This window comes from Cebus imitator, unplaced genomic scaffold, assembly GCF_001604975.1.
Source record: "Cebus imitator isolate Cc_AM_T3 unplaced genomic scaffold, Cebus_imitator-1.0 Scaffold238, whole genome shotgun sequence".
NCBI lineage: Eukaryota > Metazoa > Chordata > Mammalia > Primates > Cebidae > Cebus > Cebus imitator.
In genome coordinates, this window is record NW_016107553.1 from 697,207 (window position 1) to 716,880 (window position 19,674).

A 19,674-nucleotide genomic window follows, 5' to 3' on the forward strand; every position below is an offset into this window, starting at 1 on the left:
CATCCTGGTAATCTCAGCACTTTGGGAGGCCGAGGCAGGTGGATCACCTGAGGCCAAGAGTTCGAGGCCAGCTAGTCCAACATGGTAAAACCCCATCTCTACTAAAAATACAAAAAAGAAAACCAAAAAATTAGCTGTGTGTGGTGGCAGGTACCTGTAATCCTGGTTACTTGGCAACAGAATCATCTGAATTGGGACAGTGGAGGTTGCAATGAGAGCTGAGACTGCCCCATTGCAAGCCTGGGCAATAAGAATGAAATTCTGTCTCAAAAAAAAAAAAAAAAAAAAAAAAAAAACAACTCCCTGGCTCAAGTGATCTGCCTGCTTTGGCCTCCCAAAGTGCTAGGATTACAGGCATGAGCCACTGTGCCTGGCTCCAGGAGTACTTTTTCACAACACAATTCTTGTCGTATACGTGCACTCTATTATAGGCTATTTTTTTCATTCAACATTATATTTTAGATACTTTCTCTCGTTGTCCCATAATCTTATGAATTCTTGGTACTGTATTAACTTTTCACCTAATGTTGGACATTACAGTGTTCAGTCTTTCATTATTATAAGTATCCCAATACATGTCTCCTTTTAAATTATTTTTCTAGTTGAGACTCAGATGTGTTGTTATCGTGAGATATACTTTGCTTACTTTTTATGTCATGCTGTAGTTTGGCGATCCTCCTCATGTCCCTAGCTGATTCTTAGGCTCCTCTACAGCCAGCTTCAGGCTCCCCTGCCACCCTCACATTCTGCAGATGGCCTTGCCTAGGGCACTATCTGTACATACCTTTATCTCAAAGATCCTGCCTCTACAACTATTCCCTAATTTAGTAGTTCTCAGAGTTTTGTTGCACCAGAAACACCTGAAGGGCTTGTTAAAACACCAATTGCTGGGCCCTCCTCCAGAGTTTCTGATGCAGTATGTCTAGGGTGCAGGCCAGGAATGTTCATTTCTAACCAGTTCCAAGGTGGTACTCATGCAGGGACCAAAGATGGTGAACTACTGTACTGCTGTAATTATTTCATCTGATCATAGGGAAAACGGTTTAGATTCTGTAACTCCACCCCATGAACTATCCTCTGAACCCCTTTCCCATCTTCACTGGGACCAAGCTACCACTCCTAACCTGTTTCCTTTCAGTGGCTTCAATACCTGCACCATGAAACCCTCCCTTACTCCATCCTTCAAGCAGTCTCTTATCACTGCGATCTCAATTCATTTCACTTTCCATGATGACCCAGCCCTAACCACTAAACCCAAAATTTTTTCTCCTGCTACAGGTTTTTCTGAACTTGAACTTGTGATCTTTACCTGCTGCTTCAGCCTCTAATCCACATATTTCCTTTTTAGTTTCCAGAAATTTCCCAAGGATGCTCTATTGAAATTATCTTGAAAGTTAAAAATGACTCCCTCTTTCCCAAATCAATGGCCTTTCCTATTGTGTAATAAAAGCAGCCAATATTAATTGCCTTCCAATTGCGTTCCAGGCATTGTGCTAAACATTATATAGATAGAAACAGAAGCATCTCATGTGAAGAGTATTCTTATGTCCATCTTATGGTAGATATTATTTTACAGATGGAAAAAACTAGGTTCAGAGAAGTGAAATTGTAATATTGTGCCAGAATTGCTAGCCTTTGCTTACCGGTAGTAACTAAAATAAGCAGCCCAGGATAACTAAGATCTGTGTATGAACAAATGCTTATCTTGACTTCTGTAAACCACTGAAGTAAGAAACAGAATGACAAAAGTCCCCTGGCCCTTGGAATGTCCGGAGACCCCCACTCTCATCTCTGCCCAGGAGGTGAATTACAGAATCCCATGGCCCTTGGAATGTCTGAAACCTTTTCATCCCCATCCCCGCTCCTCACCCCCACTCCCAAGGTGGTTTTTCTGGTATAAAAAGTCTTGGCACCCTCCTTTCAATGCCACAGGTTGGAGAGATGTGAGTCCTCTGTGGTCGCCGGCATAATAAATGACCCTGCAATCTGGTATACTTTTGTCTTGGTGCTAACTTTCTACGCTTGATCCAGTACAACAAAATAATTTGCCCAACAGACCAAGTGAAGGAGCCAGGATTGGACTCAGCTCTGCTTCCACATCCTGTGTGTTTAAACACTTCCAGAATAAGCACAGACTCCCTGAGCACCTATTAAACTGCCAATTCCAGGCTCCAGTGCCAGAGGCTCTGACCCAGGTGCGCCCAGCGCCTAGGTATCTGAATTATTAATAGTCCCCTTAATGATTCTGATATGTGTGATCCCAGAACCACACACATTTTGAGTAATGGTCCCTCTGTATTGACATAATTGGCCCCTTCCTCTCCTTGAAGAGTTTCCTCGTTGCTATGATACAGCAATTTTTTTTTTTTGGTCCCTTGGGCTCTCTGATTCTGTTGTTCTCCATCTCATTCTCTCTCTCCTGCCCATATCACTGCCCCCAGAGTCTGTGCTCTGCCTGCTCCTCCCTCTGCTGTCTGTCCCCGGAAGCCCATCCTCTCACCGTGCTCCAACTCAGGCAGATGGTCCCCAACCTTGTCCTTCTAGTGCCAACTTCCTGGCGAATGCCATGGAGCAGCATGAAGTAATTTTGGAACAGCGAAGAGCTACAGCCCAGGCCCTGGACAAAACTGTGAGGCAGGTGACATTGATCCTGGTGCCCCATCACCCCACTGTGCCCTTGGACTTTCCTCTTGCTCGTAAGATCTCTGTGCCTTGCAGTTTTCTAATCAAATCAGTTCAGCAAAAGAGCTGATCATTTTACGCTCTCACTCTAATGTGTTAACCCTCCCAGTCATTTGCATTTTTAAAGCCTTTTATCTGTCTTTGTGGCTTCAACTGTTGTTCAGTGTTGAAGACTTTTCAGGCTTCACTTAGCAGATAGGGGGAATTTAGAGGGAAACCAGGACTGAGGAGGAAGGAGGAAGGTGAGCAGGTTTAGAAGGGGACCCTTTCTTCTCCTTGAAATGTTTTGAAGTTTAGAGCCAAAAGCAGAGAATAACACTGCTGGGAGGGCAGAACTTGGCCTCTCTTGCCTCCTGCACATCCCTACAGCCTGAGCGGGAGCAAGCTATAACTGGATTGCTGCAGACCTGTCCCTAGAGGCACAGAGGGTGAGGACAGACTGGACAGCTGGCAGCTCTGCTGGCTTCCTGCCACCCTACACTCGGAGTGGCTGACCTCTTCCTTTTTGAAGTCTCAGCTTAAATGTTCTCTCTTCCAAGCAGCCATTCCTGACCACCATGCTTACGGGGGTCCTTCTTGGTGATTCTCTGTGTTTGGTAGTTGTTTTATTTCATTTCATTGATCACTGTTTGTTATTATTTTATTTACTGGTTCTTCCTGTCTCCATTTGTAGAGTAAGGCTAAAGAGGGCAGAGACCATGTCTCCATGTTCCCTCTGTGCTCATAGCACAATGCCAGTTCACAGTAGATATTGAGTATTTGTAGCAGGAATGGCTGGCTAGTAAGACCTCTACCACCAGGCACCTAAATAGTTCTTGAGCTTAACTCAGCTCCCCCAGTAGCTATCCTGGTGCTGAAAGAGTTGAGGCAATCAGAGAGCATCATGTTCACTCCACTGCTGGGATGAGATGAGGAGTGCAGGGAGGTGGCATCAAGAAAAGTAAGGCGGCTGGGCGTGGTGTCTCACGCCTGTAATCCTAGCGCTTTGGGAGGCTGAGGCAGGTGGATCACCAGAGGTCAGGAGTTTGAGACCAGCCTGGTCAACAACGTGAAACCCTGTCTCTACCAAAAATACAAAAATTAACTGGACATGGTGGTGGGTGCCTGTAACCCCAGCTACTCGGGAGGCGGAGGCAGGAGAATCACCTGAACCTGGGAAGTGGAGGTTACAGTAAGCTGAGCTCGTGCCACTGCACTCCAGCCTGGGGAACAAGAGCGAAACTCCATCTCAGAAAAAAGAAAAGTTAGGAAAGACTTTGAAGTAGGCAAAAAGATTACTGGATATCCTGCCTGGAACTCTGTTGAGTTTACATTTTTATGTCTTTGAACTATTTTACAACTTTGTAAATTGTAGAAAATTGACTAATATAAATGATTCTTGCCCATAGAGATGCAAATGAATTTTTTCTAGTGGAGGTGCAATTGATAATTGCCCTGTGGATATTGACTAGCTTTGCATCTATTTGTACATTCATTTTCATTTCCTGATTGTCTATATACATATGTGCTTGAATTCTCCTTTGAACTGGTTGTAACATCTTACCGCTTTCTTCATAAACTAGTAAAATACAATTTCTGACCCAGGTTAATTTTATATTTATACACAAGTAACAGTTTTAGCTTTTTTAAAATTATCTGGTTTTGGAGGGGTGCGGTGGCTCACACGTGTAATTCCAGCACTCTGGGAGGCTGAAGTGAAGGTATTGCTTAAGCCCAGAAGTTCAAGGCCAGCCTGGACATATTAGGGAGACCTCATCTCTACAAAAAAATAAAAAATTAGCCATGTGCAGTGGTTCATGCCTGTAATCTCAGCTACGCAGGAGGTTGAGCGGAGAGGATCACTTGAGTCCGGGAGCTAGAGGCTGCAGTGAGCCATGATCATGTCACTGCACTCCAGGCTGGGTGCCAGAATGAGACCCAGTCTCAGAAAAACATTATCTTTTATAATAGGACTTTATCAAAATCAAGAACTTTTACACATTAAAGTTATCAAGAAAATTTTTAAAAACCTACAGAATGAAATAAAATATTTGCAAATTATATATAGAATATATATGTCTAGAATATGAAAATGTTATGATTTAAAGGTATGTGGCCTTCCAAAATTCATACATTGAATCCTAATCACCAAGGTAATGGTATCAGAAGATGGGTCTGTAACTGAGTACACCCATTCTTCTAAGAGATAGTTTAATTATTTTTCTCTCTTTCTTCTTTTCTCTTTTCTCCTTTCCCCCACTTCCTTTGCTCTGTCACCCAGGCTGGAGTGCAGTGTCACAATCTTGGTTCACTACAACCTCTGCCTCTCAGGTTCAAGCCATTCCCTTGTCTCAGCCTTCTGAGTAGCTAGGACTACAGGCATGCACCACCACACTCAGCTAATTTTTGTATTTTCAGTAGACATGGGGTTTTTCCATGTTGGTTAGGCTGATCTCGAAACACCTGACCTCAGGTGATCTGCCCACCTCAGCCTCCCAAAGTGCTGGGATTACAAGCATGAGCCACTGTGCTGGGTCCCTACCTAGCTCTTTAGAAATGCAATTATAGGCTGGGCGAGGTGGCTCACACCCGTAATCCCAGCACTTTGGGAGGCCAAGGCAGGTCAGGATATTGAGACCATCCTGGCTAACACAGTGAACCCCTGTCTCTACTAAAATTGCAAAAACAAAAAATAGCTGGGCATGGTGGCGGGTGCCTATAGTCCCAGCTACTTGGGAGGCTTAGGCAGGAGAATCGCTTGAACCTAGGAGGCGGAGGTTGCAGTGGGCCAAGATTGCACCACTGCACTCCAGGCTGGGTGACAGCACGAGACGCCGACTCAAAAAAAAGAAAAAGAAAAAGAAAAAGAAAAAGAAATGCAATTATAGCCTTTTACCTCCTTTTCATCAGACACTTCCTACAAGGCCAGTTCATCTAACTATTTGCTTAGAAACTGCAGTGTGGAGCTCCTACCACCAGCAGGTTGCCTTGATAGCTAACAGTCAATTTACAGGCCAGAGTATACCCTTTTGAGTTTTTGACCACTTTTACAACCTGTTTCTGCCCATGAAGATGCCAACTTGACTGTCCTGTTAATAAGCCAACGAAGGGAGTATGTAGAATCCCCACTTGGTCACTTCTGCCCTGCTAGCCATCCCCTTTAGAAGCGCTTGCTTTCTGCTCCAAAAAGGAAGCAGTACTGTTTAGGCAGCAAGCCTGTATTTCTTCTCCTTAGCTAGCTTTGGGATAAAAAGTCACTTTCTTTATACCAGACCCTGCTCTTGTTAATTGCACTCTGCAAGCAGCAAGCTACTGAAACTGTGTTTCGGTTACAGAACTATGGGAGGTGATTCCGTCATGAGCACTTCACCCTCATGAATGGAATAGTGCCTTGTATCTCATTCAGATGTAAAAGAGGCTTCAGAGAGTGGACTCCTGTTTCTAATAATGTTGACTGGAAAGCCACCTACATTTTAAAGGATGCCTTGGAGAGCTCCGGGACCCAGGCACAGAATGGCCACAGGAGTGAGGCTGACACAGAGAGTGCCATGCCTAGAGGAACCATGAAAGGAGGGCTGTCCAGAAGACCCCAGACCTGTAGAAACCACCAGTGTGAGGTTCCAGCCGAGGAGAACTACCAACTTACAACATGAGAGCTGCTGCATGGGTTGTGCCTAGCAAAGCCATGGGACTGGGGCTTCCCTGGGCCTTGAGGACAAACCCTACCCCAGTGTGCCTGGAAGATGGAACATGGAGTCAATGAAGGGTATTCTCAAGCCTTAAGATTTTTTTTTTTTTGAGATGGAGTCTCACGCTGTTGCCCAAGCTGGAGTGCAGTGACTCAATCTCAGCTCACTGCAACCTCCACCTCCCGGGTTCAAATGATTCTCCTGCCTCAGCCTCTTGAGTAGCTGGGATTACAGGCATGTGCCACCAACCCCAGCTAATTTTTGTATTTTTAGTAGAGACAGAGTTTCTCTATATTGATCAGGCTGGTCTCGAACTCCTGACCACCTGATCCGCCTGTCTCAGCCTCCCAAAGTGCTGGGATTATAGATGTGAGCCACGGCGGCTAGCCAAGCCTTAAGATTTAATGTTGTTTGCCTTGTTGGGTTTTGGACTTGAAAACTGTTAACCCTTTATTCTTTCTTATTTTTCTCTTTTGGAATGGGAATGTCTATCCTATGCCTGTCCCACCATATTTTGAAAACAAGTACCTTGTTTGCTGGAGGGGGATTTGCCTCAGGTTGAATTGTACCTTGAGTCTTACCCATATCTGATTTAGATGATTTTTAGGTGAGACTTTAGACTTCAGACTTTTGAGGTGATGCTAGAATGAGTTAAGACTTTGGGGTCTATTGGGATGAAATGAATGCATTTTGTGTGTGAAAAGAACATGAATTTTGGTGGGCTAGAGGTGGAATGCTCTGGTTTGAATGTATGTGTGTCCCTCCAAAATTCATATGTTGAAACTTAATGAACAACATGATGACATTAAAAGGTGGGGCCTCTGGCAGCTGACTAGCTCATGAGAGCCCCGCCCTCATGAATGTTATAACACTCTGTAAAAGAGGCTTCAGAGAGCTGCCTCCTGCTTCTGCTCTTCTGCCACTTGAGGATACAGCAAGGTGTCACTTTGGAAGCAAAGAGCAAGTCCTTATCAGACACTGACTGTGCTGGCCCCTTGATCTTGGACTTTGCAGCCTTCAGAATTGTGAGAAATAAGTTTCTATTACTTATAAATTACCTAGTCTGTGGTACCTTGTTATAGCGGGAACAGACTAAGACAGTCAAGAACTAAACTCAACAACAAAGCAAAGAACCCAATTAAAAAATGGGCAAAGGGCTTTAATAGTCATTTCTTCAAAGAAGATATACAAATGGCCAATGAGAACATGGAAAGATTCTTGTTAGCTAAGTTAGGAAAATGCAAATCAAAACTACAATGAGACACCACTTTGCAACTACTGTGATAGCCACAGTAATAATTTTTTAAAGGAAAATAATAGGTGTTACTAAGGATGTAGAGAATGTGGGAATGTAAAATGGTGCACCTTCTGTGGAAAAGAGCCTGGTGGTTTCTCAAAAGGTTAAACCTAGAACTCCCACATGACCCAGCAATTCTACTCCTAGATATCTATGCAAAAGAAAGCAGAGGCTTGAACAGATATATTTACAGCAGCATTGTTCACAATAGCCAAAAGGCAGAAACAACCCAAGTGATATGGTGTGGATCTGTTTCCCCACCCGAATCTCACATTGAAAACGTAACCCCCACTGCTGGAGGTGGGGCCTGGGGGGAGGTGATTGGCTCATGTGGGCAGTTTCTAATGGTTTAGCACCATCCCCCAGTGCTGTTCTCATGAGATTCGGTTGTTTAAAAGTGTGTAGCACTCCACCAGTTCCTCCTGCTCCCACCATGTGAAACACCTTGCTCCTACTTTGCCTTTCACCATGATTGTACGTTTCCTGAGGCCTCCCTAGAAGCCAAGCAGATGGTTAGCATCATGTTTCCTGTACAGCCTGTGAAACCATGAGCCAATTAAATTTCTTTTCTTTATAAATTACTCAGTCTCAGGTATTTCTTTATAGCAATGTGAGAACAGACTAATACACCAAGTGTTAGTCAACAGATGAATTGGATAAACAAAATGTGGTATATACAGGCCAGGCTTCGTGGTTCATACTGGTAATCCCAGCATTTTGTGAGGCTGGGGCGAGAGGATTGCTTGAGGCCAGGAGTTCAAGACCAGCCTGGGCAACATAGGGAGAATGTGTCTCCACCAAAAAATGTTTCTTAAATTAGCCAGGTGAAGTGGATATGCCTGTAGTCCCAGCTACTGGGGAGGCTTAGGTGGGAGGATCACTTGAGTCCAGGAGCTCAAGGCTGCAGTGAGCTGTGATCATGCCACTGCACCCCAGTTTGGGCAAAAGAATGAGATTTTGTCTCAAAAAAATGTAGTATATACATATAATGGAATACTATTCAGCCATTATAAGGAATACATACTGCACTGATACATACTGCAATATGGATGGACTTTGAAAACATATGCTTGGTGAAATAAACGAGGCACAGAGGACAAATATTGTATGATTCCACTTATGTGAAGTTCCTAAAATAGGCAAATTCATTCAGACAGGAAGTAGAATAGAGGTTACCAGGACTGGTGGAAGGTAGAATGAGGGGTTAAGTTTAATGGGTCCGGAGATTCTTTGTGGGGGAGGATGAAAAAGTTTTGGATATAGATAGTGGTGACAGCAACACAACATCGTGAATATAATTAATGGCACCGAATTGTCCATTTACAAATTATTTAAAGGATAAATTTTATATTATACATATTTTACCACAATTTTAAAAACCATCTTTTAATGTGGAGAGAAACGATGGCCAGAATATGCTCTCGATGGCACCATGATTGAGGATCCGAAAGTCTTGCAGCCTAGTTCACGTTTCAGCTCACTTACTAGCTGTGTGACCATGGATAAGGTAGAGTTGACTGAGTTGGGGCATTGGTGACTCAAAGGGAGGAGACAAAGGGGATTTCTAGGTTTCTGGCTAGAGCACCAGGGGGCACTGTGATGAGGAAAGACAGGCAGAGGAAGTGTTACTGAACCAAACTTGGGTCCACCCGGCTAGTGCAGCAAAGCCAAACACTGGCACTGAGATTTGTAGCCAGAGAAAGAAAGACATTTATTGCGGGGCACCAAGCAAGGAGAATTGGACAGTTAATGGTTAGGATTTGAGCTCCCAGATGACTTACAAGCAAGGGTTACAGGCAAGGGTACATTTCAGGAAAGTAGAAGTTGTAGGCAAAAATCGTGAATACCCAGAACTTATACATTTGTTTGGCCTAAAAAGTGTGATATCTTGAAGCAGGAGCTTACAGGTCATAGGTGGATTAAGAGATTCCTTGATTTGCAATTGGTAAAGAAGCAAGGCTTTACCTAAAAGCTTGGGGCCAGCAGAAAGGAATGTTAAGTTTTGGCCTGTAGGTGCGACTCTCGCCAGGTCCCAGAGGAAGAAGATTAGAACGAAGAATGGCAGTAAGAGTGCAGTCCTCAGTTTCCCTTTCTCCAAGATCTACAGGAGGGGAGTCAGCATTTTCTATCTGGTGGGGCTCCAGGTTTCTGAAAAACAATTCAAGAACATATGTTAAGGTGCTATCTTTAGTTTCCATAGGGAATGAAACATTTTGTGACTGGCTTACTTGGATGGCTATTAAGTTATTATTACCTTCTTGCTTTGTGGGTGATTCATTTACTTCTCTAATTGCTGGTTGAAAGGTACCTGGAATCTCCCTTGAAGGGACTCAAAAATTTTCCTTTATCTCTATGCTGGGGTTTGGGGCCTAGTCTTACAGCCTAGTTCACATTTCAGCGCAGTTACTAGCTGTGTGACCATGGATAAAGTAGAGGTGACTGAGGTGAGGCATCAGTTCCAAGTGATGTCAGGCCCCTAAGAGAGGTCCCTGCTTGGTCTCAGAAGTGGGGTTAGTTTGGAGCAGGAGGTAAGAGTTCAGTTTTTGTCACATTAACTTGGAGATAGCCATGAGGAGAAGTTAAGCGAGGAGGTGACTATGGGAGTCTGGAGCTCAGTAAAGAGGTCTGGGCTGGAGGAATTAATATAAACTGGGACACATTGGCATGCAGATGGCACTTTGAGCCATGGAGATGGCTGACAGCATAAGATAGAGAAGAACACCCAATCCCAGCCCCACAGAACAGCAGGGGCCTGAGAAGGCTTCTCTGAAGAAGAGAACTGAGTGTGGGGCCATGGAGGTGGAGAGAGACTAGTGGCCTTACTCTTGCCTTCTAGCAACTCCCTGTCCAGTAACCTGGGGTCAGTTCAGCTGCTACTTAATTTTTGTCATGTGAGAGGGCAGCACCCAATACATAATGGTTCTGGCCATCATAGAATGTTTTCAACAGTGACAGCATGCTTATTGTCAGAAATTTTGCTAAATAAGATAGGATGCATAAGGACACTGCCAAGTAAAAAGCAAATCTGTCCTTAGTGCGGGCAACCTTTTATTCAAAAAGATTACTGCAGGAGAGAAAGGGGCTGTTAAAATAGAGGAAGTGTACTGTGCGATGGGAAAACACTGAGAAAGTAAGATCTATATGCTTCTCAAGAGTTAGACAGAAAGGGGCTCTCTCTTGAACAGAGAAAGTAACCCAGGCTAAAAACTGCAGGATGTGGGGAAATGGAATGAAACGGTGGCCTGGTGGGATAGTAGGCCAGACGATGTCTTACCCTGAGGTCAGTTTGTTCTCAGGACAGCCTGTGTGCTGGCTTAGGCTGGGGGGCAGGCAGGGGTGGGTGGGCCAAAGTGCAGGGGCTTAGAGGATGGAGAGAAACTGAACCAAAGTTTGGTTAACAAGAATTTTGTTCAGTTGCTCAGTGGGGACAAGTAGTTCAGCTCATCATTTATCAGGTAGGGCATGGGAATTTGTTGGGTCTGTATCTAGCTTTGCCATAGGTTAAAAACAGGGCATCTGTGCATTTTATCTAAGTCATGTGAGAAAGAGTTGCTCTAATGCAGAGCAGATGAGTCCCAAAATTGGGGCTTAGCAGGGAAGGGTTCTTGGCTTCACCCAGGAAAGAATTCAAGGGCAAGCTGCTGGTATTAGACAGCAACTTTTATTGAAGCAGCAGATAGTGTACAGCAGCAGCAGAGGTACCAATGGCATTGTGCCCAGAGCAGCAACTCAAAGGCAAGTCTGCAGTCATATTTATTTATACCCACTTTTAATTACATGCAAATTAAGGGGCAGATTATGCAGACATTTTTAGAAAAAGGGTGGTAGTTTCCAGGTCATCAAGTTATAACTGAAAGGGGCTATAACTTCAGGGTGTTGCCATGGCAACAGAAAACTGACATGGCACACAGGTGGGTGTGTCTTATGGAGAGGTGCTTCTGCTCTGTCCCTGTTTTAGCTAGTCCTCAATTTGGTCCAGTGTCCAAGCACCACCTCCAGAGTTGAGTCCCACCTCCTACCTCAATTCTTTGCAGTAAGCTATTTTCTAGAACGTACAAAAAAAAAAAAAAAGTCACGGGGTGAGGGGAGGAAGGGTTTACTTTAACCTTCACTGTCTTCCAGGGGCAGAGTGCTTCAGTGAAATTCAATATTGCCAACGTGCTCTGGGATGTGAATTCCATCCCTTCAGTCTGGGTGACACCTTCGTCTTCTCAACCAGCATTGATATTCCTGCCCAGGAACTTAAGAAGTGCCCTTTGCTGTGGTCCAGATCTCAAGCCTGCTTTCCTGGGAGTTTAAGACTTTTGGCTCTTACCTTGAAGGCATTCCCATGCCTCCATGCCTGACTTACCAGCAGCCTGTCTAACCCTCAAGAGATGTATCTGAGACAGCGTGATAACCTCTGCTTCTAAACTGCTACCACTAAAGACATAGTCTTGAGAGAAATGGACCATCACTTTGGAAATTTGTAACCTGTGGACTGAATTCAGCTCACAGAAGTGTTTTTCCCACAGGGTGTTTTGCTTTGATTTTTAAACTTGAATTAGATGCCTATATAAAAAATCAGGATAGTGAATCTAAAAATCCAGATTTCTAACTTCCCCTGAACAGTAGATTGCTCCAGCAGTTCTGGCCTGTGTTTCTATTGTATGCTCCTACACTATTTAACAAAAGTTCTGACAATAAAATTTGTTATGGAAAAAGTTCTATTTATGAATACAAGTATTACTTTGAGTGCTGTTACTTTTATACAGCCTAAGTGAGGAGGAGTACAAATTCTATCTCCTAATAACTACTGTTCCCTTGAATCTATTCAGTCATTTATATTTTCCATGGGTGTTTTAAGTATTTCTATTTCCTACCACCGGTTGTCACTTTCAGTACTAGGACAACTAGTCAAAGAAATTTTACTTTCAGATAATTTGTTAATCAAGGCATCATTTAGAAAAATTACTTACTATTTATTTCAAATTGCCTGACTATACAATAATGATGACATGTATCCTGAAATAGATGACCTACTTCACTAGACATCCTACTTGATCATATCAGCACCCTCTCCGCATGGTCAACTTAGTGTATATAAATTGTGAAATCATGTGATATGGTCAACTCCTACTTGGAGCTTGCTTATACCTGGTATAGAGAGAGGAGCTGTTGGGCATCAATAGTGAGTGCAGGAGGCCTGAAAAGAAGTCTGACATCTCCCTCTCCTTTGGATACAAAGGCAACACAATTTGAAGCCCAGAGTTACTGTGGTTTCAGCATGTGAACACAAGTATAAAGCTCTCTGTCTCTGAAGCCTTTCCGTGCTCTGTCTTAAGATTAAGCACTGCTCCCTAGTGTCCACATAGCTTTCTGGGACTGTTCCTATTACTGCCCACCCCATTGTACTATAATTACTTGTTTCTGTGTCTGTGTCCTACCTAGAGGTGAGTCTTGAACATGGGATGCTGTCTTTCCCATGATTATAGCCCCAGGCCCAGCGAGTTCTTGAAGAATGATCCAGAGACAGAGCACTCATCAACCTTGATTATGACAGTAGGTCTCCCCACTTTGCATTTTCCTAAGTGAGGCATGAGATCTTCATACTTGCAGATATTATATGACAGAAAATAAGAGCATCAGTTTCCCGGTGATGTTTAGCATCCCTGGTTTCTGCCTCTCATCTCATCTGACCCGGTAAGTGTCTCCCTATCTCTTAATCACAAGGCTCCTTATCAACAACTGTCTCAGAGAAGGGTTTACTAGACATTCTGTCTCTGTTCTCATCTCCTGGGAGCAGGCTTAGAAATGACAATCAATTCATTTGGCTAATTGGTACACTGCTGTCTCTCCACTTTTGCTTCCCAATGTCCATTCCAGGCACAGGATCTGGGCAGTGCAACCTCTCTGGCAGCCCCCTCCAGGCATTTCCACAAGCAAGGGCTCGACTTTTGGCCAGCTTGCAGAAGATAGCTATTGGGCTGTGTCTCAAGGACGGATCTTTACTATACAGGTTGTGGGGCTACCTTCTTCCAGATCTGAGCTTATAAATGTACAGGAAGTACGGGCTGACCTTGCCAAGTGTTCAAGGCCCGGGCACTTTCAGCCCTTTGGATGCTGACTAGTGTCTTTCTCAGCATTTACAGAGCTCCCTCAGGCCTCCATCTCAATGCCTACAGGAAATTTGTCCTTGAGTATGTAAGCATTTATGTGGCATAATTTCCAAGGCCCCAGAAAATTCTACCTACCCACTTCTTAATCTGTTTTTTCAAGTCTGAAGTTGCTAAAATCACCAAAATTTCCATTTACCAAAGTTTTAAAAACCTCTAGGAGCAATTAAGTTTTTTTTAATATAAACTTTTTATTGACGATAACGCTCATACATAAAAGTGCACAAATTATGGTTGAAAATGAACTACTCATGTAACTAACACTAGGACCAGAAACAGAACTTTGCCATGTCCCCAAAAGCCACCCCTTCTTCCTTGTATCCCTTTGTAGTCACTTCCCCTCCCTTCATCAGGGAAACCACTATACTAAATTGGAACAAGATAGATTACTTTCGTTTGTTTGAATTGACATATGCAATTATGAGTATTTACCCTGTTCAACATATTATTTTGAAGTACACATACAATGTGGAATGACTAAATCTAGCTAACTAATATATACATTACCTCACATAGTTGTCATTTTGTTTATTTGGTTTTGTCCTTTATACAAAAGGGATCTTATTGTATGTACTCTTTTGCATATGTAATGCTTTTGCTCAGCTCAATACTCGTGAGATTCATCCATGCTGCTACACATAGTTGTAGTTTGTTGATTTTCATTGCTGCATAGCATTCCACTGTGCAAATAAACCAGCATGTACTTAACTGTTCTAATGCTGATAGACATTTGGGTTGTTTCTGGGTTTTTATATACAAATAGAGCTCTTATGAACATACTTCTTCAGGTCTTTCAGTGAATACATATACACATCTCTGTTGGAAATACATTGAGGAGTGAAATTGATGAAACATAGGATAGGCACATTCAGCATTAGTAGGTACAAGGTACTATCAAACATGTTTTCCAAAGTAGCTGTACCAATTTACATTCCCATCACCAGCATATTAGAGTCGCAATCATGCCACATCTTCAACACCAGATCTATCTTTTCCACTTAGCCATTCTGATGGGTGCGTAGTGGTAGTGGTATGCTTAATTTACATTTATCTGATAACTAGTAAAGATGAGCACTTTGTTTTATGTGCCTTGGCCATTTGGATACCTTTTGTGTGTGTATTTTCCGTTCACGTCTTTTGAGAATTTTTCTATTAGGTTTCTGTGTTTTATGTAATAACTTTTTTTCTTTGAGACCGAGTCTCACTCTGTCACCCAGGCTGCAGTCCAGTGGCACAGTCTTGGCTCACTACAAAATCTGCCTCCCATGTTCAAGTGATTCTCAGGCCTCAGCCTCCTTGGAAGCTGGGGTTACAGGTGTGTGCCACGATGCCTGGCTAATTTTTGTATTTTTAGTAGAGACAAGGCTTCACCATGTTGGCCAGGGTGGTCTCAACTCAAATTCTTGACCTCAAATGATCCGCCCGTCTTGGCCTCCCAAAGTGCTAGGATTACAGGTGTCGAGCCACTGCGCCTCTTGGGCTGTCTTTTACGTAATGATTTTTAAAGATTTTTGGCCAGGCGCAGTGGCTCACGCCTGTAATCCCAGCACTTTGGGAGGCTGAGGTGGGTGGATCACAAGGTCAAGAGATCGAGACCATCCTGGTCAACATGGTGAAACCCCGTCTCTACTAAAAGTACAAAAAATCAGCTGGGCATGGTGGCGCGTGCCTGTAATCCCAGCTACTCAGAAGGCTGAGGCAGGAGAATTGCCTGAACCCAGGAGGCAGAGATTGCGGTGAGCCGAGATTGTGCCATTGCACTCCAGCCTGGGTAACAAGAGCAAAACTCCATCTCAAAAAAAAAAAAAAAAGATTTTTATATATTCTGATAATTTGTTGGATATACATACTGTAGATATTTTCTCCCACCCTCTGTCTTAACTTTTTATTTTCTTAACAAAGTATTTTAAATGAACAGAAGTTCTTTATTTTGTTTTCCTTATGGTTAGCTCCGTGTGTCCTATTTAAGGAAATTTTTTTTACTCTAAGCAAGCTATCATATCATGAAGATATTTTCACATATTCTCTTTGAAATTGACTTTTGTATACAGTGTGAGGTAGGAATCAATTTTTTTTTACTGTTTTATTCAGTTGACTCAGGTCTATTTATTGCAAAGAACATACTTAACCCTATATCATTCATTGTAGGATTATATATATATGTTATATACATATATGTTTTATATATATATGGGTCTATTTTTGGATTATATTCGAGAAGCAGTGAATTGTTAAACTTTTTGTGAAAGAATGCCAGTAATTCTTTCATAAAAAGAATGAAAAAGTATGTAATAAATTTATTACATACTTACTATGAACCAGGCATCACATTATGCTGAACATTTCACCTGCATCATTTCATTTTAAATTTCATCCACCCTCTATGAGATAGGAACTATTATTAACCCTGTTTATAGATGAGAAAATCAAACAAGTTGCCCAAGTTCTCCTAGCTAGTACATAGCGGAATGCAGGTCAAGTTGACTTTAAAGTATGGGTCTTTACTGTTTCCCAGAGCAGCCTTTGAGGGGGAAAGGAACAATAACATTTTGGGGGGGTTGGTGGGGGAGAAGTGATGGACAGGAGTAAGGACCTATAAAAAGATAAACAGGTGAAGAATGAAGAGGTAGGGTATGCTAAGAATGAAGTCTGCAAGCATCACACTTTTGCTTGGAAGAGGTATTTTCATCATTTGTGTGTTTTGTTGCAGTGTCAATCCCCATTTGAAGTCAACTTATTTCACCAAGACAGTGTCATTTTTTAGTCACCCCCTCCATTTTCATCAGGGAACCTATGATATTTCAGTGTCTTCACTTTTGGAGGCATCTTTCCCTTCTGTATCCTTTGTGCCTTATGCCCAATGACTCGTATCTTCTACCACTGATTTTTTCAACTTGCTCTTGAATGAAATTCTCCTCTTCTGTTGCAGCACTTCCTGCACTCTGAAGTCTGAAAAACCTCCCCACTTCTCCTGCCTCCAGCCATTTCTGCCTTTCTGCATTTTATATATTATTAAAACAATATCTATATTGCCTCCTCTTTAAAACAATAGAGAATATTTAAGTCTTATCATGTGCCAGGCACTAGCTTAAACATTTTAAAAAAGAATCTAATTGATTCTCACAAGAATGCTGTGAAGTAGTCACTGTCATTATTCCCATTTTATAGAAGACAACGAAAACTTGAAGAATATTAAGTGATGCTCAAAGCCACATAGCTGGTAGATGGCAAAGCCAGGATTTATATATAAATCTGATTTCAGATATCTACCAGTCCAAACCACCACTGTATTCTTTACACACTTCCCTAGCTCTAGACTAATCTCTGCAACCTTGCATTTAAGGATGCCCCAAATCTGGCTCTAATCTCTCTTTCTGATCTTTCTTTCACTAATCCTTTTCAAAAATTCTTTCCCAGCTCAAGTGATCTACTCAAATTCCCCTAAGTAACCTGTGGATATTTCCACCTCTAATCCTTTACCAAAACTCCCTTGCCTTGACTGCCTCGTCCTCTCCTCTCAAGATTTACATTTAAGTCATAGCTTCAGTCCCACTTCCTCTACAAAGCCTTTCCCAACTCATACTAATCCCTCTGTCTCAATTTATCTGGTACCTTTCCTCCATAAAAATAGTTCCTAATTTTTTAAGTATCAAAACCCACCATGGGCCTTATTGAAAGGCAATATGTATGGTGGTCAATAATGTGAGTTTTGGGCTGAGTGCTGTGGCTCACACCTGTATTCCCAGCACTTTGGAAGGCCAAGGTAGGAGAATGACTTGAGCACAGTAGTTTGAGAACAGCCTGGGAAACATAGTGAGACCCTGTCTCTACAGTTTTTTTTTTTTAAATGGCAGAATGTGGTGGCACCAGCCTATGGTCCAGCTACTCAGTCAGCTGAGGTGGGAAGATTGCTTGAGCCCTGGGAGTTGAGGGGCTGCAGTGAGCCATGATTGTGCCACTGCAATCTGGCCTGGACAACAGAGAGATACACACTCTCTCTCTCTCTATATATATATATACACACACACACATATATATATATATACATATATATGTGTGTGTATATATAGTATATATGTACATATATACAGAGTGTGTGTATATACGTATATATATACACGTGTATATATACATGTATATATATATATATATATATATACAGACACACACACATATAGCATTAGTTCTCGCATTGCTATAAAGAACTACCTGAGACTAGGTAATTTGTAAAGAAAAGAGGTTTAATTGACTCACAGTTCTACAGGCTGCACAAGAAGCATGGCTGGGGAGGCTTTGGGAAATGTACAATCATGGCAGAAGGTGAAGAGGGAGCAGACATGTCTTACAAGGCAGGAGTAGGAGAAAGAGTGAACCGAGAGGTGCTACACACTTTTAAACAATCAGATTTCTTGAGAACTCTATCACAAGACAGCACTATGGGGAATGATGCTAAATCATTAGAAACCACTCCCATGGCCGGGCGCTATGGCTCACGCCTGTAATCCCAGCACTTTGGGAGGCCGAGGCAGGTGGATCACGAGGTCAAGAGATCGAGACCATCCTGGTCAACATGGTGAAACCCCATCTCTACTAAAAATACAAAAAATCAGCTGGGCATGGTGGCGCATGCCTGTAATCCCAGCTACTCAGGAGGCTGAGGCAGGAGAATTGCCTGAACCCAGGAGGCGGAGGTTGCGGTGAGTCGAGATCGCGCCATTGCACTCCAGCCTGGGCAACAAGAGCAAAACTCTGTCTCAAAAAAAAAAAAAAAAGAAAAAAAAGAAACCACTCCCATGATCCAATATCACCTCTCATCAGGCCCCACGTCCAACATTGGGGATTACAATTAACAAGATTTGGGTGGGGACACAGAGTCAAATCCTAATTTATATATGGCGTGAGCTTTGAAGTCAATAATTTTTTTGCCCCCATTTGCTTACTCATGACTCTGGAAGTGTTATATAATTTTTTAAAAATCTGTTTTCTTATTTGTAAAATGGGGATAATCATAGTACCTACTTCATTTGTTCAATAAATATTCTGAACAACTACCATGTGTCTGGCACTGTGCTGAGCACTGGGGATTCCACACTGAAAAAGAGAGGCATGCTTCCTGCCATTGCAGAGCTTGCATCTCAGGGAGGGAAACAGGGCTAAATTATTTCTGTGTATGTAGCTAAGTGCAATGGAAAGTATTAGCTTACCATAAAGAAGTATCGGCATCATATTGTGAAAAGAACATGTTCAATGGGATAGATTAGTATATTTGGTATATAATGGTATATGTTGGTATATTTTTGGAAAATGCAGTATTCTCAAAGACATATAGTATTAGTAGAATACACATTCAGACAGGTGCAGTGGCTCACACCTATAATCCCAGCACTTTGGGAGGCTGAGGTGGGTGAATCACTTGAGATCCGGAGTTCGAGACCAGCCTGGCCAGCATGATAAAATCCTTTCTCTACTAAAAATGCAAAAATTAGCCAGGCATGGTGGCTCACAGCTGTAGTACCAGCTACTGGGGAGGCTGAAGCAGGAGAATGGCTTGAACTTGGGAGGCGGAGGTTGCAGTGGCTTGAACCCAGGAGGTGGAGGTTGAGCTAAGATGATGAGGCTACACTCCAGCCTGGGTAATGGAGTGAGACCCTGTCTCAAAAAGAAAGAAAGAGAGAAAGAGAGAGAGAGAGAGGAAGAAAGAAAGAAAAAGATAAAAGGAAAGAAAGAAGAAGAAAGAAGAAAAAAGGAAAGAAAGAGAGGCCGGGCGCGGTGGCTCAAGCCTGTAATCCCAGCACTGTGGGAGGCCGAGGCGGGTGGATCACGAGGTCAAGAGATCGAGACCATCCTGGTCAACATGGTGAAACCCCGTCTC

The 19,674-nt window shown here is 42.8% G+C and overlaps 1 protein-coding gene across 4 annotated transcripts in view; it reads left to right on the top strand.

The window, feature by feature from the left end:
- The first annotated feature begins 13,077 nt into the window (after nt 1-13,077).
- The window catches only part of LOC108282293 (protein FRA10AC1), a 42,588-nt gene continuing 35,991 nt past the window's right edge, over nt 13,078-19,674 (top strand). For 2 of the 4 annotated variants that reach the window (XR_001816350.2, XM_037727716.1), the window contains exon 1: nt 13,078-13,188. Coding sequence is in view for 3 of the 4 variants with exons in the window: in XM_037727716.1 (XP_037583644.1) it covers nt 13,093-13,188 (96 nt within the window). In the remaining variant the exon portion in view is untranslated. The remainder of the gene's footprint in view (nt 13,189-19,674) is intronic. The other 2 variants (XM_037727718.1, XM_037727717.1) reach the window with 2 other exon arrangements.